The sequence below is a fragment of the Psittacula echo genome (assembly GCF_963264785.1).
Source record: "Psittacula echo genome assembly, chromosome: 3".
Lineage (NCBI taxonomy): Eukaryota > Metazoa > Chordata > Aves > Psittaciformes > Psittacidae > Psittacula > Psittacula echo.
The window spans coordinates 67,047,404-67,074,820 of record NC_137736.1 but is presented as its reverse complement, the minus strand read 5'-3'; the positions used below and the strand labels follow the sequence as shown (position 1 = coordinate 67,074,820).

The following is a 27,417-nucleotide window of genomic DNA, read 5'->3' as shown; positions in this document are numbered from 1 at the left end:
TAAAAGTTGACAGCTGCTAGGTGAACCCGTCAATCACTAAAGTTCATTGATTGGAAGAGAAATCTTGTGGAAAATCTGGTTCTTAAGTGGAAGCTGTGACAATTACTGTCAATGAATATATAATAAAAATGGGAATTAATAAGGTCAGATGCTATTAAATGCTGTAGAAACAGGCAGCACAGATGTAATTATGAAATGATATATATGATTTCAGTGGATTTGCTAACTCCAGCTGCAGTGTTTCTGCTGAATTTGCCTGCAGTGTTGGCTCAATTTCTAAGGCTCTTTGAGTAGAGAGACAGAAATCAGTTTTTACCTTATCTTTAAAATAGAAAGCTTTGAGTAATATGCATTTTATGCTCCTGGAAAGGTTTACATATGCATTTTAGGCTATGTCTTCAGAAGCGTTCTCAGTGGGCTAGATTATGAAATTGTAGCTTTGCTTTTAAGTCAAGGCAGTGGCAGAAACAATTTTGTGAAGAGTTCAAAGTTTTCAATTTGCAGCTGAAATTGTACACATAAGTAAACTATCCTCAAATATCCTTCTCCTGGAAGAAACAAAACAGTAAAATAATCACAGAATTAGGAACTGTCTGCACATTCCTGTTTCCAGCATTTAGCATTTTGATATTTTATTTAAAATCAGGATAATTCCTCTCAAGATACATAAAAAGCACCTTAGAAGGAACTTAGTAATTTGTTATGTTTTTCATATTCAGTGCAGTGGCAAAAATGTTAAGTGTCAGTGTGTGCTCTATTACCAGTGTAGAACAATAGGGCTCAGAAATGTATTGGGGCACAGACAGAGCCTGGTTGTACAAGTGTAATATCTAGAACCTAATCTCTTTGCATTAATTAATGAAATAGATCCTGGCTGACTTTCACATCTTTCACCTCACTTGGTGCTCAAGGAAGACATGGAAAAACCATTTGGGATATAAATTTTTAAAAATAATGATAGTGATCAAGGACCCATCTAGAGTAATGAGGTGAGCTTATATTTCTTGCTCAATGAAGTACAAGAATACAGCTGTTCAGGCATGTTCAGGTAAAATGAGTCAGTAATATGCTCTGTTTCACTCATTTTGAATAATTTTATTTTGGTACCGTCCTCCTCTACAAACCACATCTCTACGATAGTGTTTTGTGAATTAGATTAGAGATTAACATTTTCTTTTCTCTTCTTTAATGTGTTTCACCAACTGTGCTGAACCGTACCAAGCACTTTTCTTTGCCTGTGTTTTAGTTTCCTTGGTCAGCAAAGAATTTATGAACTATTGCCTTAGAGATTGAGGTTTGTGTCACATATATTTCTTCTGTGTCACTGCTTAGTGATGGAGACTGCAAGGTCCAGTTGCACAGATCCTGAAATAAGGCATCTGCCAGTTTGTAGCAAACCTTCAGGGCTATTGGACCTCAGGATAACCCCTGTGGATTATGTGAATTGATAAGCAAATCTATCCTTTCACTTAGCTGATGAGAATTGCAGGACTTCCATGAGGAAAACCATGTTGTTCAGAAAGCCCAAAAAATTGTCTGCTAGTGTGGTATTCCTTCTCTTTACTTCTGTATGTTTTGAGGATTTCTTGGAATTTCATTTCTGTGTCTCTCAGGTTTCTAGAATGCCTTTTCTGGGTTTCACTTTTTCAACTCAGTCTTGCTGTTTTCCATCATGGAGCTCCCATTATGCCTTCTGTTGCTGTTCAAGGAACAGCAGAGAAAATTTCATACTGGGAAGAACATAAAGGCTGTGTTTAGAAGCATCTCATGTGGTGGTATTGCAAGAAGAGTCACTAGAGTGTTGTGTTTCACCATTTCCAATTCTCTTTAAAAATGGCTTAGATGGCATTAATCTAACCTTTACTTTTACGTATGCATATGCAAACATACAGTTTATGTTATATGCAGCAGTTTGTGCCGACTGCTAAGACAGTTTCAAGTGCAGTTGTGGAGGTACAGTATCAGACTACCTCCTTTTTTCCTTTTTTCTTTTTCTCTTTCTTTCTGGCGTTGTTTTTTTGTTTGGGTTTGTTGTTTTGTTTTTTTTTCCTCTCTATCTTTCATCTCTCCCTGTTTTCCTTTTGAATGCAGAGATGTTATAATATTTTGTAATACATAATTTGTGAACTAAAAACGTGCAGCAAAATATTTCAGAGTCTTATGAGTAAGTTAGGCAGGGCATTAGTGAGAATGGTGTACTGAGTAGATTGCAAAGTGATACGTCATCACACTGGCCCTTTTAGGTTTATTGTCTGCTATACAATAATATCATCAGTCTTCTCATAGAGCACTGCAATTGATACATGACATGACAGCTTAAATCCTTGCAAGGAGAGCAAGACATCATCTGACAGGTGTTAAAAAGCAATATTCCATTAAAGTACATCATTGATAATCAATTTATACCAAATGGCAATTTTGCCATTATGTAGTTCATTGCTTTAGAGCTAGAGCTGGAAGTGGTATTTCTGACTGAGAGTAATCATTTTTGTTTGTCTTTCTTTTAGAATGCAAGAAAGGTGGGTAAATGAAATATTTTGAGGTCATCAGTTCTGAGGGCATCTTAAAACCAAATTCATGAGCATGGTAATGACTAATTTCCTGTGAAAAATTGAGGTCATCCACGAAGTTTTAAACTGTGATTTTTAAAATTACTGCCTTTGCCAGTTTTCTATATCTATAAAGAGGTATTATGTGTTAAGCTCAGTGGTCATCTTAGCCCCACACATCTGCTCGTTCATTCCTCCCCCATGGGGTGGAGAAGAGAATTGGAAAGGCAAAAGTTAGAAAACTCATGGGTTGAGATAAAGACAGTTTAATGGGGAAAGCAAAAGATGTATGTGCAAGTAATGAAAAATAAACTATTAATTCTTTACTTCCCATCACCAGGCAAGGGTTCAGCCATCTCCAGGAAAGCAGGACTCCTTCATGTGTTTGGAACTATTTACAGCAGTCTTAGAATTATTCTGGATTACTAATCTCTTGTGAAATCTTGCTGATAGGGGATTGATTATACTGTAAGAGGTGAGTAGGACCTAGGCTGCACTGACATGCTTCCTGGAGAGCCACAGGTATTAGAATTGGTGTACATCATCTGGGGAGTTGTCTTGATGTTAGCAGATATTTGTGACTGTCTTAGAGGCTATAGGCCATTTGAAGCATATTTATACAATGTAAAAACATAGTGATAGTATCTGACGTATTCATGTTATGAACAAACTCTAAATAGTTCTGTGCATTGAACAGACTCTTCTGGTTTATCCCCTTTGGGGTTGTTTCTTTGTAGCTGTTTGGCTTGCTTTCTCCATTTTTCCCCTTAGGTCTTCTTTAATGCTCCAAAGAGAAGAAATGTACCAGATAGCTTCAGATGCCTATGGTGATTCATCTAATTAACTTTGACTTATTTTATAGTGTATAGAGAAAAATGGTCACTTCTAAATAATGGTTCAATGACTTCTTTTAGGTTTATCCATTTTTGCAGGCATTTCACTTTCTCAGTCTGCCTCCCATCTATGGCAAGGGATAGAGTTGGTGGTTTGTAACACTGGAACACTGATGGTTCTCTATCCACAGAATAGGTAGTATTGTACATGAAAAATATCAGTCCTTATGTTACATATCTAACATTCGACTATGAGAATGATAAGGCTGCTGGTGTTTCTGGAGCTTACTGACAGTGTTTCTTTTTTTGGCTGGAGTTTTCCATGATAGCTCGGTCATCTAGCTTTAGTGTCTATTTAGAAGGCAAAAAATAAATTACAGCGTTGTTTGCTGTGCATCTTCTGAGTTTTATGACAAAACTTGCATTTACTAAAGCGATTACAAATGGGTGTAAACTACTGTGTCATTCCACTGAAGTCAGTTGAATTATTCATGTCATGTACTTAAAGAGTTCTGCAGGATCGACATGAAAAAGGGTCCCTTGAGCAGGAGAGATGTAATTAGGTAATAAAATAGATTTAGGGAAATAAAGGTGGCATGACTGGTTTTAAGTCCAGCAGTTTGTAACTTCCAAATGTTTGGTGTGCAATCTTCCAGCATTTTTTATATTATGTTTAGTATAGAATGTATAAAACTTAGTCAGAGGAGCTCCTTACAGTGAAGTTATTATTGTACGCAGTACAGAATGTCCTAGCTTTTAGGCTGTTTCAAGGAGAATCTCAAGGCATTATTCTCTCTCCACTACTAGGGTTATACTAGGTATTTTTTTGTGCTCTTTTGTCTTCTGCCTTAATTTTTTTTTCCCTAGCTATGTTCATTTTATTAGGCAATGATAAATCTATTTGGCACATGCAATCACAACTGTGGTTGAACTGTTTCAGCAGTCTCAGTGGTTTATTTTAAGGAAGGATCTGTGATAGTTTAATATATGTATTTCATTTCCAGAGTTAAGTGCCACCCATGGTACCTCTGGACTGACATTCAGCTTACACTAGCATTTGACATTTTTTATCCATCAGTATTAACTACACATTTATTAAATAAATTTATTAAATAAAATAAAATTAATTAAATAAATTAAATAACCCTTTTACTATATGATATCCTTAGAATATCTATATGCATATTTTACATCTGTGAATGTAAAAGCTTGTGCTGTTTCTAAACATGGAGAAATGTTCCCACAGACTACTAAAATATCTACCACAGTACTGGATTCCATCTAAAAGTCTGGATTATAAAAGTAGATAAAGTTGAATTTGTTTACAAATAAGGCTATTGAAAGTTCTGTATGCCTATAACAAGCAGCTTATAACATTAAATTATTTCAGAACCTTGATGTTTCAATGAACGTAATTATTGAATACTTCATAATTTGCTGACATCACATAATGACAAAGATAATGGACATAGATTTATATGTGGTAGTAAGAAGTTCAGATAAATGCGTGCCATAGAAATAAATCCATTAAAAGAAAATATTATCAACCACTAATATCTTCACTAATCCTTATACGTTGAAAAACTTTTAAGGAAATGTCTGTTAAAATAATAGACCTCTCAAATTAATACAGACAGCCTCTCTTTAAAATAAACATTTTAAAGAAGTGATTATGCAACACATTAGTTTATGCAAATGGCTCTGTGCAGGAACTTTGAATTATCTAATTAAGGTGCAAATTGTCACATGGATAGATTAATTTTACTATATAGCTTTAGAATAATTCCTTTGTATTTATTGATTAATTACATATAACTGTGTACTTTCAGTGCCTAGAAAAATATTAGTTGCTCTTGACAGGGTTTTTTTTCTGCTCATAGGACTTGTATAAATGCAGTCCAGCTGCCCCACACTCAAAAGTGATTGTGACCCTCCTGCTGTTTATTCTTTCTGTGGCTCTTCAGCTGTTGAATTCTTTCCACTCAACTCAGACATTCATGGCACCCTTTTTCTCCTTATCCACATCTTGATATTCTTTACAACCATTTAATCTTCAGCAGAAGACTTCCTAAAGCTATATTTCCTAGTCAGACTGAATAATAGTGGGCAGTTAATACTGGTGATATCTGATAACAAACAAAAACCTATGCAAGCATGCATGTAAAATCCTTTTATGTATCTTAATCACTGGATCTTTGTGGTTTTTTCATAGAATCATAGAACAGTTAGGATTGGAAAGGACCTTAAGATCATCTAGTTCCAACCCCCCTGCCATAGACAGGGACACCTCACACTAAACCATGCCACCCAAGGCCTCATCCAACGTGGTCTTGAACACTGCCAGGGATGGAGCATTCACTGCTTCCCTGGGCAACCCATTCCAGTGCCTCACCACCCTCACAGTAAAGAATTTCTTCCTTATATCCCATCTAAACTTCCCCTGTTTAAGTTTGAACCCGTTACCCCTTGTCCTGTCACTACAGTCCCTGATGAGGACTGTACACCAACAGTCCAACAATACACAAACTGAAGACTGTAGACCAACATGGCATTAATTTAACATCATCAATTTTAGTAGAATTACTCTTGCTGTACTCCATGGTAAATGACAGCAGAATCTTGTCCAGTATTGAGACAGTTTGCCAAGGGGCAGCCTTAGCCTATCTTGAAAACTGTTGCTTTTATATTTATTTTATTTTATTTATTTTGTTTTTCTTTTTTAAAATGGTTTGTCTAACCATTATGCAGTTCAGAGCCCTCTTACCCAGACTGATATTACTCACACGGTTCAGAGGGCACAAGTGAAGCTCCCACAAAAGAGAGATAAAGGTGATCTTCCAGAGAAGCTGTTTGCTTGTATGGTTTAAGAAGGTCCTAAAAACCTTTCCCATAATCCCAGTACACCCTGTCTGAGATACTGGTGAGCACTGTGGGAAGGATTTTATGTATTTACATTCCTCTTTGGCAGTCAGTGTTGAATAGAAAAATAAAAACAAAAGCAAGGAAGAAATAAAGCATCATCTAGGTGGAACATCGAATTCAATCCTATTTCGCTTTGATATAAAATTCTCATTTTACTCTGGTTTTGCTTTCTGTTTCTGCAATATGGCTCAATGTCTGGCTGGAGACCACTAACAAGTGGTGTCCCTCAGGGATCGGTGTTGGGACCGGTCTTGTTCAACATCTTTGTCGGTGACATGGACAGTGGGATTGAGTGTGCCCTCAGCAAGTTTGCCGATGACACCAAGCTGTGTGGCTACGTTGATACGCTGGAGGGAAGGAATGCCATTCAGATGGACCTCGACACACTTGTGAGGTGGGCTGATGCCAACCTGATGAAGTTTAACCCTGCCAAGTGCAAGGTCCTACACCTGGGTTGGGGCAATCCGAGGCACAGCTACAGGTTGGGCAGAGAAGAGATTCAGAGCAGCCCTGCAGAGAAGGACTTGGGGGTGTTGGTCAATGAGAAAATGAACATGAGGCAGCTTCAGTGTGCGCTTGCAGCCCAGAAAGCAACCGTATCCTGGGCTGCATCAAGAGGAGCGTGACCAGCAGGTCGAAGGAGGTGATCCTGCCCCTCTACTCTGCTCTCCTCTCGTGAGACCTCACTTGGAGTATTGTGTGCAGTTCTGGTGTCCTCAACATAAAAAGGACATGGAACTGTTGGAACAAGTCCAGAGGAGGGCCACGAGGATGATCAGGGGACTGGAGCACCTCCCATATGAAGATAGGCTGAGAAAGTTGGGTCTATTCAGCCTGGAGAAGAGAAGGCTGTGTGAAGACCTCATAGCAGCCTTCCAGTATCTGAAGGGCAGCTATAGGGATGCTGGGGATGGACTCTTCACTAGGGACTGTAGTGACAGGACAAGGGATAATGGGTTAAAACTCAAACAGGGGAAGTTTAGATTGAATATAAGGAAGAAATTCTTTACTGTGAGAGTGGTGAGGCACTGGAATGGATTGCCCAGGGAGGTTGTGAATGCTCCACCCCTGGTGATGTTTAAGGCCAGGTTGGACAAAGCCTTGGATGACATGGTTTAGTGTGAGGTGTCCCTGCCCATGGCAGGGGGGTTGGAACTAGATGATCTTAAGGTGCTTTCCAACCCTAACTAGTCTGTGATTCTATTCTATGATTCTAATATATGTCTTCCTTGGATTATTTCCAAATGACCTGGGAAGTGCTTTTTGGATAAACAGTGAGCCAATGAAGATGTAGCAACCTCTCCAGGAGACCAAGTGGGAAAATGCATAAGCCCACTCTGGTGTTTCAACGCAGTATCACATCACATCTCTGAAAATGCCTTGTGTATTTTTCAGAAAAAGTCAGAAGTCATTTTCTTTTGCACAACCTGTTCACAGTTATTTTAGGCATCTCATTCCAGGCTTCCAAGCGCTGGGACGGGAGCTGGGGCTAAGCATGTCCTTCTCCAAATACCATTTAAAAGTCTTCTCTTCATTTCACCCCATTGTAATATCATGCCCACCACTGTGCCTGCAGATCTGCAAACAAGCAATGATAACTTTTTCCTGTGCCTTTTGAAGGATAACTTTCTATCCTGATCTAATCAAGACTGGCCTCCTGGTGAGGCCCAGCTGCAAGTATGCAAGAGACCAAGTGCACAATACCATGATAATCCCCAAAACTCTTGCCTTGCAGTATAATCTTAAAGAGATGCGTAAGACATCTTCAAATTCCTTGTAGCTTGAGTAGCGAGATGTGCCTCAGACTCTCAAGGTAGGTTTTTCCTCTGTGTTAGGAAAGGGAAAAAATTTCCCTATCTGTTCAATCACTTTTTGACTCCTACTCCCAGGCATTCCTTTATTGTGGCCTCTTAAAAAAAGAAAAGGGTACCTTTGGATCTTCTGTAATTTTTGACCTTTTAGTTTTGCAGGATGACTTAATTTTGAGGCCCTATTGTCACATGGCCATGTCTGTGCAGAAGGACACTAGCTTCATTTCACGCCAGTCCTACATCACACCTCTGTTATACAGAATCAAATTAGCAGGTTGATAAAGAAAGGCAGATTTGATCTACAGTCCATATATTCTGTGGACAGCAAAACATTTAATGCTCTGTGTACATGTTTGTGGAGTGCCCAAGCATGAAGAGGCAGTTAGCTATGGAGAAGGTCTACCTATCAAGAGGTAAATATAAACACTTACAGAGTTGGAGATGAGTGTTCATGTAATAGGACTTCTTGTCTGTTTGCTGCTAGCATATTTCTGAGTTAATGTGTCATTTTTGCCAATTTCTTAAATAAATATATTTTTACATTGCTTTCTCAAGATGGAATGGGAATGTCAGCCTTAAGTAAGATGATGCAAAAATATTGTAATGCAAATCTTTAGCAGATGTTGTGAATTCATTTTTTATTTGCATAGCTGAATCCACTAATCCCAAGAGCTGAACTATAATTTGTATTCTATTTATTATTCTGCTGCCACATTGTCTGAAATGAGGAAGCACATACTTAATTACATGAAGTATATAAATAAATATTGTAGGATTAAGAGACATATATCTTTGTTATTTCTTCTCTCCAGAAACTGAAATTCAGATGTCTAGAAAAGATTAAAGGTGGCAAAACCTAGTGCAAAAACACGGCATTTAGGAAAGACAAAAAACCAAACAAATCCGTTCAAGTCATTTGTCTGTCACCTGTCACAAAGTGTTATCTTTATCTGAGAAATTTATATTACTTTTTATTCAGTCTAAATTACAGTATCCCAATTGACCAATTCTTATGCAAGGGTATTCTGATCCAGCGATTTCATAGTCCTGATCCTCCCACAAAAGTCTGTACTGAGCTCCACATGAGGCCAGTGGTTGACCCGCATGCAGATGACTAAAATTTTGTTCTAGGGATTTTATGGGTCTTTTCCACTTTTATTTTGTAGAAATTAATTTTTGTCTTTTATCCCAGTTACATACTGTAATGTTACATACTGTGTATGTAGCTCTGAGGTATTTTCCTGTTTTCATTTGTTGGTCTGCAGGTCTAGCCATGTAATCCTGTGTTGCTTGATATCAATTAGGATATTTAAAAAACTAACACTGATCTGGTTGACAGGTACCCTAAAAGTTTTGTTTAATTGCCATAGATTCATAGAATGGTTAGGGTTGGAAAGGACCTTATCATCTAGTTCCAACCCCCCATATATGCTTATTATTTCACGTCTATCAGGCAAATTGCATTTCATGCTCACCTCTCACCAGTCTGAATTATTTCTCTAAGTTTGTATGAAGCAGCCTCAGTGCAAAATGTTTTGTATAAAGGTGAATCTTACTGTCTTCTTATACTGTATTTCTGTACTCCTATATATTCAGTCAGTTTGTCTGTTATAATCTGTTACTTATAATAGAATCTTTTTGTTCTCCATATCCAATGATGTATTCTCTCCAAAATTTTGAATACTTGCTTTGGTTGTTAATATTTATGCTGTATAATGAGATATTTATGTCATGTGTATTGTACAGAGATTGGCAGAATCACTTTTCGTTTCTTTTCTTGGAAACTGTAATAATCTATTTCCCCCTTTCTAATTATATGGAATTTCTCATGTTCCTCATATTTCAAAAATAATTAGGTTATTCCTTCAAGAAAAAAAAGAAAAAGGAATATAACACAGGGAAGTGGAATGAGTATGTATCCATTATATACACCTAACATTAATCAAAATTCCATCCTGTTCTTTGTTGCTGACTGCTTTTATAAGGTTTCTATTACTTGAAAAATTTGCAGGCATCCTTTTTCTTTTTTTTTTTTTTCAGTAGGTTTCTGTCTTCTGTACCTTCTGTAGATAGGTCCTCTAGATATTTCAGCTCTCGATAGATATTTCAAATACAAATTATGCCAAACCCACTCTCTCCAGCCTCCCTAAATCCAAACAAACTAAAAATCCTGAGTTATGAGCACATAGCGACAAGTTCTGCAAACGAAGTCCATCTCTTTCACATACTTTACATACAAAATAATACATCAACCTGTTACTGGTTGTCAAAGGAAGAAAAGAGGAAGTTTAGAGAGGGAAAAAAGAGACTTTAGCAAGACAACACAACCTGGTTTTGCTCTTTTGTGTTGACAATTTTTACATTTCTCCTAGCAGAAATACAGGATACAGGTTAATTTTGATTGCTGCCTTTTATTCACTACCTTTTGAATAGATCTTACTAAATCATGCCATTTTACTTGGCAAACAGAATACATTGTAGTAAACAAAGGAAAGAGAAAAAGAAACTGCAACATAATGAATTACGCTGGCAGGACTGATTATTTTTCCTTTCATAAATTGTGTTTAGAGATTTAAAACTTAAAATTATATTACTTGGTACTCCTATAAAGCAGTTACATGCCAGCCATATGTGATTTTTATTTTTTAAATAACAAGAGAAAATCTTGGAAAGGAGTTGCTTTCAGGAAAGATTTGCGTTCTGGTGCTAGAAGCTGTCCTCTTACACTGGATTGCAAATCAGTAGCTACCTCTGACTTTGCCATTTTTGATCTCTCTTAGCTAAGCAAGAGAGAGACCTGAGAAAAAGAATAGCAGAAAACAAACAAACAAATGGAAAAAAACAGTTCTGAGGCTTCAGTTCCATCTGTGTGGATTGTTTAAGCTGTTGATTTGGATCTGCTTGTTTTTGTGCCCTTTGTACTTGCTATGTTCTTTCCATCAGTATCTTCTTCACATATTGATGTGCTCTTGAAATGGAGTGTGTGGTGTTTATTTCAATGCTTAAAGATTTGCTGTGCACACAGAGCTGGGAGTACAGCCCTGCAGCCTATTTGTGCACACTCCGTGTAAATCAAATAGCGTGCTGAGCCTTAGAACATTACTGTGGGTTACTGTGCCATAACCTGAGCTGGAGAATATTCTGTCTCAGGGAAAAAAAGCCTGTTGCATCTTGTCAGCTGTGCACTTAGGGAAGTGAGGGAGAAAATGATCAGATAACATCTTTATCTGTGAAGACCCAAGAGAACTGAGTTTTCCATATTCACAACCTACCTGAAGGCATTGGCAGCAGTATCTAGTCCAAACAAACAAAAAATCTCCCTGATAAAGAGCATCATTGAGAAGCAAAGGAGCAGAGGTCAGAGCACAGCTGCTGCAACACCAGACTATCCTGGCCAGTCTTTATACGTTCACAGTGCTAGCCTGTCTAACCAAAAGGTCTTTCTTCTGCTTAGGTGTATAAAAATGACTAGTTAGGACAAGGAGAGTGCTAAGGAAAAAAAGAAAAGGGAAAGAAAAAGAAAAAGGAGCTTCTCTCACCTTGATTTCCTTTGGAGGGGTAGTGAGGAGAGTACCCCCGATGGTAGTGTTCCCTGTCTCAGCTTATAACTGGAAGCGGTCTTGCATTTGTTTCCTAATCAACACTACATTAGTCTTGACGTGGTGGTGGAGAGGTGTTGATTCAATTTAATTCTTTAAATCTCCCTGGTTTGTATTTTGGTTTGAATGCCTTATTGAATGAGTTGCTGTGGCTAGGGCATGAAATATTGCTTTTTATCAGCTACTTGAAACAGCTAGGAAAGAGTTTCACTTTGTCTAATATTACATGTCTATGCTAGAGTCAAGAGCATAGACTATTTTTATACTCAGTGGAAAGAAATGGAGGTCTTACAGTGCACAATTCATCCGACGTATTTTAAGCATCAGTATTAAAGTAGCGTGTATAACACCTGAATAGTGTCTTCTACTACCTTTTAAGAAAGTCTAGACAACCAAGTCATCAGTCCAAGTTTAGCTGAAGTATATTTCACCTGAAGACATTTTTTAGCAAGGTAGCACTTGATGTGCTCACTGGCTTCCTCAAAACTCTCCTTAAAGCCTTACAAATACACTCTCCATTATTTACTTGGGGCAAAATGTATGACCTGTCAGTGAGAAGAAGCCTGGTGTTTACTGAGTTTGTTCATTGATTTCAGAGGGAACTCAGGTTGCAGTGGTAGGGGAAGAATTCTCAGATAAAAAAAGTTTCAAAGACTCTCCAGATTGCATTTCCCCAGAAGCAAGCCCTGTTGTTTGCAAGTAACTCTAGTTTACCAATACAAGCCTGCACCATAAATTCAGTATTTTTATAACTGTTTTCTGTGATACAGTGAATTTGAAAAATAGTATGTTGTTTTGCTATTCTTGAGACCATGAAAGGGTTAAATTTAAGAGGACGTTAAATTATTGTGTCTACATGGTAACACATACTCAGTTCACAGTAGAAGGGATCTAATGCACTAAAGATACATCATTTTTCATTTTGATAATAATGCCTCACTTATAAGATTTTATTTCTTTATATGTTAGTTTATTGTCAATTTTGGTTTGCTTTCTTTTTAACATATTTTTTTACTGAAGGAAATTGCAAGTTTAAAATACAAAAATGTTTAAGCCAAAGCTATAGTGTGTTGTTATCTCCCAAAAGGAAATAATACTGAAGAAACTTTAAATATTTTAGCTTATTTAAAATCAAGCACAAAAAAGATCAAATAAGCTTATGAGCAGACCACCACTTTTGTCCAGCACATATTGGAGCTGCCACCAACAGGTGTGATCTGCTCATTCCCACTTACCCATTCCTATTATTTCCCTGGTGTTAATGCTGGTTGCACAATTGGGCAAAGAATCAAATCAGGGAACCACTCTGGCTGAAAAATGGCTACAAATTTTGTGTTAATTTTGTTTAAGCAGCCTTATACAAGATAAAAATGATTGATCTGAGATAGCAGATAAAGACAGCAGGCCTAAAGGTACCTGGGTGCTTAGATAGCCAGTATACTCCAATGAGATAAATAGAAGAAATAAGGAAGTTCTGTTAGTCTCTGTGTTAGTTACTCTGCATATGAGTAAGTCAGCCAGAGAAGTAGACCTAAAGATGAGTTTCCTCTCAGCCACTCAGAATGCAACAAGCATCCGTGCAGCCTGGACTTCTATCTAGAAGAGAGAATAGAGAATAGAGAAATAGAGAAAGGTCAATAGAGAAAGGCACCTCCAGAGGGCAATCTCTTCTCATTTTAATAAAAATATCTAGGATGGGTAGAACAAGTCACCCTATAGAAATTTTTATCTTCACAGTCTTCTCTTGAGAACAAGATGACTAACTCAGGCTAGGAGCGTAGCTTTTCAGTGTCTGACATAGTAGATCATCTTCCATATAACTTGCTATGTTCACAGAGGAAGTTTGTGGAGGAATTACATTTCCAGAGGTAGCTCTTTTTCTGCTACCACAACCGTTAGCCCTTCTTCCTTTTCTAAGATTGAGCTTGCTTTAATGGATGAGAGGGAATTGTGAACTCTAATTAGACTTCCAGGATAATATGGTAGAATTTCAGAGACTTTTAAAGCTGAAGAAAAACAGTGGATCATTTTTGTCTGGCTTCCTGTATAATACAGATTGTAAAGAATAGTTATCCTTGAGTTCTGTGATTTGCATGGATCTAAAGTAAATCTGATCCAAACTTAGACTTTGACTTCTTAAATTTTAATTTGGCTCTGTTTCAGGAATGAAACATGTTTCTTCAGGTTTCTGCTGTGAGTGAGTTTCAGGCTGACCACTTTCTGAGTTACTTCTTCATGCATTGTGAGTCAATGCTGAATCATCTTTGTTTCAGTCAGCAGTTGCTAGGCTTTCAAGCAGTTATCTCTGTAACACCTCTTGTTCTCCATGATTTCTAAGAAAATTCAGTGGATACAGTCATGGAAACAAGGTAGCCCCAGCCTTAATAGCAGTCTATAAAACAAATGTCTTCATGAGCATGCATCTTCTATTTGAACAATTGGGAAAGTAGGATACACAGTTTTCTACTGCCAGTATGGAGTGTTAGACTAACCAAAAGGATCTCTGGTGAAGTTTTGGCATCTTCAAACCAGCATTTCTCCAAACAATTCCTGGGCACAATTTGGGAATTAGGACAGGCTAGTGACCAGGCCCAGAACACAGCTTAGTTGTGGCTCCACTGTGTTGGAAGGTGACAGAGTTTAACAGAACACAGCAGAACATTTAATAAATAGACAGGCTGGGGTTTTGCCAGGTGCCAGAGAAAAAATCCCTCTTACATTTAATTTACTAGTGTAGATGTAGCCATGGAGTCCTCAGCAGGACTGCTACAAGACCAGAGAACATTTCCAGACTGCAGGAGCTGAGATTCCCAAAGGTCTATGCTGGTCCAGAAAACTAGAAGGCTAGGTGAAATCTGGTCTTAGAGCGCTTTGCTGCAGATGTTGCTCCAGAGTTGCTACAGCTTCAGAGACCAATGATGTCCCTGGAGTCATTCCAGCCCTGCAGCTTTGCTTGCTGTGTTCTGTGTGAGTGGTCCCAAGACAGCAGAGCTATAGGTGAAATCAGCTCTAAAGGAACCAAATAAATAAGATGTCAGGAAATATAGTTAGCATGCAAACTTCAAAACTTATACCTGTTTCATTGGGAGCTTAATCAAAAGTGACACATTTGCAAAATCTTTCCTTTAAAAAATTGGCTTTTTATAATGAAAAAGCATTCCGGCTCATTACATGCAGTCAGATCTAGACTGAAGAATACCTTCAGGAAAGTATAGTAATAATATGAAGCATCAAGATGTATAAAATCTATCAGTTTCTTTAGTAATATGTTGTTATAAGTCCACAGTTAAAATTTGAATTTTATCCTGTATATGACTTTGTATGACTGAAGTTTCCTACATTAGTTCTTTTATCTCATACATCAAAGAGGCCTTTAATATATAGCATTTTGTCTCTGAAGGTACTCCATGCTGTAATCAAGCCTTCTCTTGATCTTCTTTCCAACAGCATAAACTGATCAGGTTCCTTAAAATTTCTTTGCTATGAGACTTTCAGTTCGAAATTAAGAAAAGAATTATTTCAGACTGATGGAAAACATTTGTATCAATGTCACTTTCTTATGAATTTCTCCTTATTAGGCATATATCATATGACACATACTGAAAAAATATTTTCCTCATTCCAGTGACCCGATTTAGTACCAATGAAATCAGTTGGTGAAGCTTTGCATTTCTTCTGCACTGATTTGCAGTGAAGCATCCAAAGAACTGACAGGAAGCAAATCTGGGTTTTAGGCATCACTTGTCCAATACTGTTATTAACCAAGGTCATGTCTAATAATATACAAGATTTAAAGTGTTTGGCCTTCTTGTTTAATTCATCCCTAGCAGAATCCTAAGCTTCCAGTTCAGATACCAAAGATTTGAGAGTCAAAGGAAAACTGACAATTTCTGCAAAGATGTCAACCAGGCCAACATTAGAGTAACTCTACTTCTGCTGATTTTTCTAGGTATAAAGATTTGGCTGATACAGAAGCAGGAGAGAAGAAGAAGTTGTCTGCCAAGGAGAGATGTCGTCTTGTTCTTCAGCAGTGTAAATTACAAGGCTGGCAGGTTTGTGATCTACAAAGCAATTAAGATATCATTCTTTAAACAAGCTAGCTGAGTCATTTTCATTGTGGCAAGCCACCAGCTTCTTTGCACAGCAACATATTCTTTTGACATTTAATATATACCTTGGGATAGAATCGAACTGATTTTCTGAGTTCTCTAGCATATGAGTAGCTGTGATCATTGTGTCGAAAAAGCAGTGTATTCTTGTGGGAAGGAAAAGATTTCAATTAAGCATGTACATTGTGTAAATTAGCAGCCAGGCTTTTAAAGGTATCTGCTTTACATGTTAGTGATTGAATGATTTCTGAATTACAAAAAAACCCCTGCATCTTTTCTTTATGTAAAATCCTATATTAAATGCTATACTGTCATAAACAAATAATTAGGACTCCACAACTAGTCAGTGCCTTTGTAGGCACTAGTATGCTGATCCAGAGATAGAACAAAATATCTAAGGTTATCTGCTTTGGGTAGCTTTGTAATTGAGCAGGAATGATTTCTTTAACATGTGCGATTTCTAAAGAAAATAATGATTTTTTTGCACACTATACAAGCTATCGTACAGAAGGGAAACTTTCTGGGACTTAACGTGTAGAGCATTTTCCCAGGCAGTGTGAGCTTCAGCAGGGCTTTTCTTAACCTGGGAGGACTGAAATCTGTTCCACAAGAGGAGCATCCATACCAGTTTCTGGGACAAGTATGAAGTTTAGGGACTGGGCAGTGGTTAAGGGTCTCCTATAGGCTTCTTTGAGAATATCAAAGGGCAGGGTTAACACAGGTTTCTAATTCAAGTATGATCTCTAAGCATTAAGATGACCAGGAAAAGTTTCTGCAACTGTTTATGAAGGACAAGGACTATGTTGGACTTTGTGCTAGGGGTGTTTCTCCGTGGCCCACATTTCTTAGTTGTAATTGGAAAATAGGTAGGTCCCTGATAAGCTGGAAGCATGCGTGCATTATCACCAGCACTTGGACCATAAGATTTTCCTTTGGTCAAAATTTAAGTCTTGTTTTAGTCACTAAAGGAAGTAGTAAGCATGTATAGCCACACTCCCTCAACAGCAAAGAACAAAAGGATGGACCCTGAAAAAGATAGAAATATTAAAACAGACTTGCTTTCCTTACCCAGGTTTCTTAAGTCATCTCTGGGGTATATTCTGCCTCCTTGCCACAAGGTTCCCTATAAAAATAATCATTAATATCTATAAGCTGTACTTTTGCTTACAAGTACCTGGAACTGTGAATAGCACTAAGCTTTAGAAGTTGTGTGGGGCTAAAAGTGTGGCACTGGGCAAAGGCTGTGTAACAGTAATTGCATATTGTGCTTCAGTCACAAAACACAGAGCAGGATGCCTGTGGAGTTTATTTCCCCAGGAGCCAGTACAGCGTTACAGCATGAAAAAAAAGCAATTGGCCATGAATGAAAGCCTGCAGCTCAAGACTAGTGATTCTGTAGTGACTGGAGTTTGAAAACAAGCCTGAAACCTTGAAAGACAAAAAATGTAAAAACGAAATCACAAACCAGAATTCCTCCATCATACAGAGGACTGAAGCTTATGATCTCAACCAGATTTGAGAGGTTCTGACTCCAGAATCTCATTAACAATTAATTGACTTCTGTCAGGTGTGCAAAACTACATCAGTGCATAATGCATTGTTCTTCACCAAAAAGAAACAATTCTTAAGAGACACTGATAAGTTAAATGGAATAGGAAGGTTTGGGGGTGACAGTTATACTGTTGTCACACAGTGAATAAGCAGCACATGGCAACTGACTAAGCTGAAATGAACAAGGTCTGAAAAAATGAGTGACCTTCTCTTTAGACCTTTTTCAAGCCAAAGAGAGCTATGACAAACAGTTGGAAAGATAATAATAATGAAAGAAAAAATCTAGGAGAAAATTCACTCTAGGTCCAACTTCTTGAAGACAAATGCCTAGTGAATACAAGCTTGACATAGACACATTCTGTGTAGGTAATACAAACCCATATATCCAACTATCAACAACATGACTAATGTCTGTGTCATGTAATTGCTCTCTCTCAATTATCTTTTTGATTCATTTGACTAATCATGAAAGTTGAACTTTAAATAACAATCTAAATGAGGAAGCTTATACAATCTGCAGTTGTCAGGAGTGCCCTCCGTGATGCTTTTACAGCAGAGGACTGTGGGGGGAAAAAAAAAAAGAAAAAGAAGGAAAAAAGTTAAAAGTGAGAAGGAGGGGGAAGAAAGGAAAAAAGGAATTAGGAATCCAAGGTGTTGTCAGCTAGTGAAGCCAGAGGAAAAGAGTCATCTGTAGTGTATCACTAAAATCATCCAAGAAGTAGGGGGTTACACATATAACCAGTTTATTCAGCCACTGTTGGCAGCTGTAACTACTTCAAATGAGTCACTCCTGGAACTGAATATCTATTTGATGCAGGGGTTCATGAATAAGTCAAAAAATGTCTTCCCAACACCTGCACGTACCTGGAGAGCTCTTGCAGATTCAGGTAGATAAATTGACAAAAAAAATAGATAGCAAAAATAGCCTCATCAAAGATGATGAAGTTCAGGAGAAAGCAGCTCACATCTGAAATCAACCTCCTGCTTATATGTCATCATCAGGGGCTGAGGTTGCCAGTAAATGCCCCAGCAGAGAGGGAAAATGAAAGATCTGGACTTCACAGCTGAGTGAATCTGGATGATACTTTATTTAACTTCCTTCTGATAATGTACCCCACCATCCCATTTTGTGGAAGGTGATACTAACTTGGGGGAGGGGAAAGTAAATCTGTGTTCTGAAGTGAGAGCTAAAAAAATTGTTTCTTTGTATTTATTTCCTGCTTGACAATTCATCTTTTCCTTCTCACGTAAGTTGTGTTTAGAGAGTGTTTTATTAACCAACAAAACAACAAACCCCAGAGCCTACTTACAGAACAAATTCTTTTTTCTCTTGTAAACACTGCAGTCTGTTTAGAAATGGAGAACAACTGCAGAAGATCCAGTACCAGAATCCAATTTTGGTTTATTTTCTACCATTTAGTAGAGCACAAGAGCAAACACTATCAGCTAGCCAATGTCTGGTGGTTGATTCAGCGGTTTCTGTGTGAGAAGAAAGTATTTATTAGGGAAGTGTTGATAGGTTTATGAAATGTTGCTGTTCCTTGGGTAAGCTGAGCTGGAGATAACTAAACAAGGATAATAAAAAAGCTGTTTCATTGAAGCTGGCATACCATGAAGTTTCAGTCATGCACTTAGCTTAACTACGGAAATTATGAAAGCACAGAGCTACTAATGAAAGGCAATTTTTGCATCCCGACTGTGTGCAGCCTAGATAAGGTGTTCTTTCAGCTTAAATACATACTTGATCATGACAAGTTTAGCTACTTGCTCTGACTTTTAAGCACACCTAATGTAAAAGAAAATAAGATTTCTAAATCAAAACAAACCGTTCAGACTCCAGACAGAGTGAACGTAATAGACCGTTAACCTCTGGAGAGAAGTCAGTGAGAGTTTTGCTATTGTTAGAAGGAACAAGATGATATGTAGTAACTTTACAGTTAAACTGAGTGGAAGCAGTGGCTGCTCCATGTAAAGCAGAAGAATGTCCTACCCTCCAGAACGTCTGAAGGCCTTTACATTACGAAACCCACATTTTCAGTGCTGTGTTCATTTATTGTCATGCAGTGATGTATCAGCAAAGCCTGCAATCCCAATAGCATTACTAGCTTGCAAACATTATCATGCTTCGGGAGAAGTACAGGGCACAAACAGTCCTTGGCTCTTTTTACTGACATAAGAAAACTTTCATTTGTTTGGATTATCATTCCTCACACTGCTAAGCTTACAAATATAAATTCAATAAAGGAGAGTTAGCTCATAGCTTAGTGAGCCTTCACATCAAAACTTGGAGCTTTACATTTTGTTTCACTAAGGTCAGTGGTCTGCAATTAACCCTTCTCAGTTACTTCAGATGGGGCTTGCTGAAATGCGAACAACTTGTATTATACCAGAAGTAAAACAAAACATCAGTTTAATTTGCTCTTGCTATATAGTGCAGCTGTTAAATACAAGCACTACAAAGGCCAAACGTCACTAAAAGTGAATCTTTCAGCCTTTAACTGCTAGATATGCTTGTCTGGTTAAAAGACAGCAATCCTTAAAAATGTCTAATAAAAGCTGTGGTTTAGTTTATCTTTCCAGTTTTTAGCCTGCTTCTTAGAATCCACAATGATTCCTTCTTATCAGTAGCCTTGAATTCTGAGCATAAGTCAGTCATTTTGGAAAGAGTAAGTTTAAATGGGATGATCAAAAAACTCATCAGGTATGAAATAAGCAGTACAGGCAAGTCAGTCAGAATGTTTTTATGAGGTTCCAAAGCAGCATCAGGTGGTTGCATGATGTAGATACCGTTAGTGCCAGTTCAGATTTGTACAACTACAGAGACTTCTGAAGTTGTTTGAGGAGCCTGCAGTGTTTCTGGAGAAGTGTTCCTTGCCAGTGTGGAGCTGTATTATTAAACTTCCACTCAAAAGAATGTTAAAGCAGAGAATAAGCCCTCAGTAAAAAGAAATCCCAGAAGTCCATCTAGAGATTTTAAATTCTTGTAGCACTTCTAGAACTGGAGAAGGAAAATGAAGTCTGATCCACAGTTTTTACCAGTCACAAAGAGAACCAGATTTCATATACTGAGCTATAGGTGTTTCATTTACTGAATTTGATACAGCTGGTTTTAAGTATTCTTTTTATTTCAATATATTAATATACAATATTAGCATACCAGAGTTCTTCTGGGGAAAGTATATTTATGATTAAATAGAAGAGTATAGAACACAAGTGGAATATGATTAAATCAGAGAAATGAGCAGAAGTACATGAAATCAAACATGTAAATTGTGTGCTTAGTTTGGAGAGACATATTTTTTAAATAGAACTGTTTATTTTGGCTTAAAATGAAAGTGGTCATGCTATATTGAAATATGAATTGCTTTGTACATGGTATGATAAAGTACTAAAGTACTTTATAAGCAATGTAATACATAAAGGATTCTTAACTGAGTGCTCATAAGTTGTATGTCAGTTTATTCATTAGTTATTTAGCAATTTTAACTGTGCTGGAAGTCAATTTCCTCTTTGTTTTGAATATCTTATTTTAAGAGTCAATTTTCTTTTAGGAAATTTTAAAATTATGAAGGTCACATTTAACAAAAAAACAATCAAACAAACAAAAAATAATCCCAGAAGGAGTTTGCAGGCGAAGGGCCCGTGATCAAAACACCACTGTCTGTATTTCCCTCATACTTTGGATTATGTCAGCAAACTTACATTGTCCCATTATATCTTTGTCCCATTATATCATCCCATTATATTTTGGAAATAATTTGTTAGTAACAGAAATCACCAGAGAGTGAGTTTAGATCTCACCAGTACTGCCAAAAGGCTGGTCTGGGCCAGCCAACGCTTGCAGTCTTTCTCAGCAACTATTTTGTGCCACACAGGCCAAGTCTATCCTGTCCTCTTGGCCAGAGAATGGGATGGATGGTTCACTTTGACCTCAGGATGCTCACAAGCTCTCAGTCTTTAAAAACAGAGCTCTATTTTTGCTTCCTATCTTTTTCCCCCTATAGAATATATTCATCCCTTTCTCCATCCACTTTTCAGGGCTTCCTTATGATTACTAGTCTTGCAAACTCTTTATTTCATTCTGATATCTTTTGCATGCAAATCTCTCATATCTGCATTCCATCTGTCTCCCTCCCCTCTTCTCCCCTTTATATCTCTTGACACTTTTCTACTGTTTTCTTATTTTCTTTCCTAGATACTTTGCTTATTATTTGGTCTCAGTGTTCATTTGTTGTCTGGGTTTAATTTCTCGGTTGCCTAACCTAAGGGTTTATTTTCTTTGTCCTTGCTGTCCCTGGTGCCAGTTGCCTATATTTCTCAGTTCGCACAGACAGACACTTTCATATTGTTTCTTTTGGTGCTGTGTGTATTTCTAGAATTTTGAAAGACTAAAATGATAGGTCCAGTAAGTACAGAGATCCCGTAAGATAAAACTGGGGTAGGGTTTCCTCCACTGAGTATTTCTTACATGTATCTTCTATTTCATGATCACTTACTTTCCTCTAATGCAGTCCTTATTGTCACCTCACAGGTAAAAAGAGCCATGAGGTTCATGCAGCTTTTGGAAAAGGAATGACCATATTCATGCCCTTTCCCAGAAGTGTGAAGGACGGTTTTTCTCCCTAAAGCCCAATGCCTGACAAGCGCTTACATAAATCCTTAATGCCATTTGCATGAATACTGGACTACTCAGATTCTTTATATTGAGGCTATGTACAATCTATACTAAACTGTAGGTTTATTCAGCATGTACCATGGTGCAAGGTCACTAGTTTGCCAGAGAGAGACAAAGAAGGACTCTTAAAATGTGTGAAAAAAAGCTAACAAATAAAGCAGAGAGAGTAAGCCTTTAAAAATAACATTTCAGTCCCTGTAAGAGATCAGTACCCTGTAAATGTGTTTGTCGTTATAATATTTTTGCAGACATGTACACTGCAAAAAGACACATTTTACAATAGTTTTAAGGCTTTTTCCTACATTTCATTAATGCACTGTGAAAATGTATGTCATTGTGTAAAATATCATTAGATTATAGTTCTCTGTCTTTTGTAGGTAGCTATTTTGAAAGTACTGCCAGAAACACACAGCACTCCCACAAATTGCCTTTTTTAAACTAAAGAACAGCTTTACAGATTCCCTTGACACCTATTAAGTATGAGCTAATACTGCCTCCATGCCACCTACACACCATCTCAGCATATATTCCATAGTTTAGAATGTCTGTACTTCTACATCCTACACCTTTTCTGTTAAAAAAAAAAAAAAAAAGGGAAAAAAAAAAGGACAAAAAAAATGGAAGAAAAAAAAAAGACAAGAACGAACAGCTCCCTCCCATCCTTTCTGTTTCCTCCCAGGAAGAAAAAAGGAGTCCTGTAGCAGTAATTGAAGCTTTGGTAGTCATCAATGACAATTTTACTTAATCTTTAAAAAATGTGTCGTTTTGCAAAATAACATTTAAAACCCTAATGCTTTTCTAATTAAAATAACTATGACTGTAATTCACAGATGGTTTACTTTTACAGGAGTCTGAATGACATTAAAATTTCAGACTCAGATGAGAGCACTTTGTAGTCCAGGAAGTATTGAAAAGTGAGCGCCTTAGTGGAAGAACATTTTAACCTTTTTTTCCCCTAGGCAAGCAGGAAACGTTTTGTGATTTGAGAAAAGACCAGAACGAAGACAGGTGGCAGCCTCAAAAACTGTTTTGATATCTGACATATGAAATTCTAACATTTTTCAGCATTATTGTTTTCACTGAACACCAGAACTGTACAGAGGGCAGTGAGACCAGCTTTTACTCCGTCAACTTTAGAGGGTATCAGATTTAGTTCAAAGGCTGAGCAACACAGATCTCCAGCCATACTAACATAATCAAATGGGTTATAGCAGTTCCTATTGAGAGCTCTGTTCTCAATAGACCTGGCGTATGATGTAAAATCTATAAATAGCTTTTATCTGAAAGTAAAAATGAATTTGTATTGACATTTTGTATTCCTTCATTCACTTAAAAATTGTAGCAGGCTTCTACTAATGAAGTTCATAGCATAAGCAATGCCACTATAACTCCATTTATATTGTTCCTAGGGTGCAGGACAGGATTAAAGAGCAGTAATGCCCCCTAGCCAGCTTTGTGATTCTATAGCGCCAGACACTTGTAGCCTAACTAACCATAAGCTTAAGTAGTTGTCTTGACTGTGATTTTGTGACTGCACACTGCAAAATAAATTGCAACTTAATGTTTAGTTAAGCTACACATTTGCAATATAGCCTAAATGTGGCCAGTGTGTTAATTATGAGACTAATCAAGAATGGGGTTGTTTATTTTGTCATGAGCATTGCTAATAATCAGGGCTTTTTTAATATTTCAAAATATAACTTTTCTTTCCCTTTTCTACTGTCAGAGTACGCTAATATTGCCCTAGTAGAGAGAAATGTTTTAGAGACTTCCAGTGAGGAAGTAACGGAAGAAACAATCAGTTTGAGGAACAGAGGAAAAGAGGCAGAAATGAGGAAAAAATGGATGATTTGGCAGTCCTGAGTCAGAGGAGGGAAAGGGGGCTTCAAAGTGATGTGGAGGGTTTGTGGAAAGGAAAAGTGGAGTATAAAGAGAAAATGTAAACAGAGTAGAAAGTATTTTTAAGTATTTGTATCTAGGCTATGGTTGCCTGAGAGCTACTCAGATGCAAATGTTAATCATAATTACATGATAATTTAATTACAGTTAACCATATGAATTCAGTTATTCTTATAGAATAATTCTGGATTTCAGATGATGTGAGCAAGAAATGGAGGGTTTAGTAGGCAAAGCCAGTAGTAAGAAAAGTTCAATACATGTTTTGACAAGATGGATGGAAAAAATAGTTGTTTGATGAGCAGTTATTACAGAATTTGCAGGGTTTAGTGACAGAGTAGATCTGTTAGGAGGTGTCAAGGTTGAGTTGTGGTGTCCTAGAAAAAAAAATTGAAGGCATGAAAATGGAATACTTGTTGGGAAGGGAGGAGAAAACTGACATAGTTTGCTGGGAAAACATCAAAAGTTTGCTTGTTCATGATACAGGATTACATGCCTAAAAGACAATCAGATTTAAACTGAAGAAAAAAGTTGTCGACCTCTTTTTCTTAGAACTTTTGAAATAAAAAGGAAAAGAAGTGGGAACAAAAGGAAAGATTTCTAATGAAATTTAGCAAGCTCTGTGAAAGAAGCAAACTACAGAGCAGATAATGAATGAAGAAGGAAGTCAGACTGCTAAGACAACCAGGCAAAAAGGGAATTTTGAAAGCACAGGAAGAAGAGTGAAAACTGTTGTTGGAAATCACTGGTCAAGAAAATGAGGATGAATGTATATCCATAAGAACAGAGTATAAATGCACAATGAGGTCTCAGTAAGATTGCCTCAAATTAATGTAAATTTAAAAATTGGAAATCATCACTCAAGATAATCTATTAAGTAAGTATAAAGATATTATTTTACCGGGGTAACTACCATTATAGAAACAGGATCCAGAAAAAGGTAATATTGTTCTGGAAAAATAACTTCAATTTGTTGAAGGATTATTCCAGAATAGATGGTCTGAATAGAGAAGATACTCTGGAATAGCCAAGTTATACTAGTACTTCTATAGCTGCACAGTTTTCCAAAATAGCTGTTCCCACCATGCAAAAAAAGCCTATTCCCTATTTATGAGTTTCTACAATGTCAAGACAAGTAAAATGTGGTTTTTATCACCTTCACACACTTTGCAATAACACAGAAAGGCCTATTCTATTGGAGAAAAAAGATTTGGAAAAAAATTTAGAGAGCATTCTAATCTTACCATTTCAGTGTGTCTGATTTTTAACTAAAAGACTAACAGTTGCACCATCATTGTCTGTCAGCTCAAACTTCAGAATTAGACTTTTCAAAACATTTGATTTAAAATAGTTTCCCTCTAGAGTAGAGTGAAAGGGAACCAAAGGACAGAAGTGTGCCCCAGTCATTTCTGAATGTTGCTAATGGAGTTTAGAGATGATGTATGTGTTCTGACTTTCTGTAGTTCATCACTACCAGTGATGTACATGTGACAGTAGTGTTGGAATTAAAAACAGTTAGTTGAAAAGGTGTGCAAATATTCCTGCCAGTACTGGTCTCCCAGATCTATACTAAAAATACAACAGTGGAGCAGAATGGTGCAATAAGAGAATGATCCTGTGAGCTGTAGACAAACAAGAGCTGGAACTAGTTTCTGCAATTTTAGCCAGACTTGTATTAATTAATCAGTTTCCCTATTAGCCATACAAAATTAATAGCAAGACAGAAATTATAATCTTCACTGGATAGCACAGTGCTCTGATACTGGTCCTTTTATTTCTAAGTAGATTTTGTGTGGTTTGGGGTTTTTTTAAGGCCATTAGAAAGGAATGCTTTTGAAGATTACACAGAAAAGAATTTTTAGGGACTGTTTCAGCATGTTCAGAAGCTATCAAAAGGAAGGTGTTTTCTTTTGTTCTAACTAGCTATTTTTTTCTAAGGGAAGAGCATCTAATGATTGTAATTAAGACCCTCAAGAACTAGCTGAGCTAAACCAAGCAACTAGTCAGTACTAGAATAAGCTCAAACCCTCAATCAGATACTTAGGAGATTATTTTTCACAAATGAGTCCCTCTGTCTCTGACTTCTCAGGCTTGATTCTAAAGGGAGACTTGAGGCACAGCTTCAGCAGGCAAGGCTGGGAACTAGGCTGGGAACTTCATAATTTTACTGGACATTAGGAATCATCCTTACTAATGGCAGTGAGGTTCTCCCATCCTCCAACCTGGGCTAAATTCTTGCTGTTCCACAGATGTCAGCTACCTATTATCATTTTCTGTTACACATGGGTTTATGGCTTTTCACATTTTTCCTTGCCCACATCCCTCTGTTTTATAAAAGCTAAGCCTTATTTGCTATTATGTTGTCTAACACTTTAGCATTACCGTATTCACAATGCACTTTTTTCCAACTTGAAGATTATAGTGTTTGTTCTGGATGTTTTTGGAGCTGAAGAGGGACTGAGTGTCTGACAATCTGCTCATCCTTTCCAAATACATCTTTTACTCAACCAAGTACCCTCCATACAAGTATTAGCATTCTGCTGTTCTTGAATTGCAGATCTCATCTCAGCCTTTAGCTGAATCGTGTATGTACTATAGTTATTTACCTGTCATTGTTTTGGCCTTTTTTGTTGATGGTGAAGATTGCCCTGCTGTTTGTATTCTAGATAGGAGCCCGAAAGGTGTTTCTTAAGTACTGGCATGCTGACCATCTCAACGATTTGTGCCTTCAGCTTCAGAAGAAAATTATAACCTGCCAAAAAGGTAACAATTACAGTGTGAGAATTCCTCATCTGTCGCTTTCTACACTGAGCAGAATATTGCATAACAAAAAAAATTTTATTCTTCTTGAATAGTTGCTGGGTTTTATACATTTCTTCACAGACGTATTTCCAGCTAACTACTTACACAGATTTTTTTTGAGATAATATGAAGATAGTAGTCAAATGATTTAAAATTAATTAATAATTCAATAATTTAAACTTGTCTTTTTTCTCCCTTTTCTTACAGCTTTCATATTTGACTGCTGGTTTCTTATGTTTAGGCATTTCCTCCCCCCCTCCCCTTTTTTATTCTGTAATTCTCACTAAGGTCATGCTGACATCTTTTGGCACATTTTTAAAAGGAGGTATTATCCACTGCCTTCTGATTTGCTGTTACTTCTGTTACATTTCCTATCAAAAACTCAACTGCTGAAAATGTGAATATTGCTTTGTTTGAAGAAGCTTCCTTCACACAATGCATTATTTATCTAATTGGCTGATGTCTGTAACAATTCCCATTATCACCTTTTTAAAGGAAATTAAAAAGACAAAGACTTATCTTGGCGGTTTTTTAGTCATATACCTTATATTGCAGACAAGAATATATAAGCCCCTTTCATTTTAACTATCTGTTCTTCACTATGAGCTTATAGTGAAGAAGAGGAAACCAAGAAAAAACTTGAAGCAAGCAAAATCAAATAGAAGCAGTG

At 37.2% G+C, this 27,417-nt stretch overlaps 1 protein-coding gene across 1 annotated transcript in view; it reads left to right on the top strand.

Annotated features, from left to right (window-relative positions):
• The window catches only part of MYO16 (myosin XVI), a gene marked incomplete at both ends in the record, with an annotated part of 311,247 nt that overhangs the window by 235,325 nt on the left and 48,505 nt on the right, over positions 1-27,417 (top strand). The window contains 2 exon segments of the mRNA XM_080613866.1: positions 15,664-15,769; positions 26,618-26,708. Of these exon segments, the coding sequence (XP_080469992.1) occupies positions 15,664-15,769; positions 26,618-26,708 (197 nt within the window).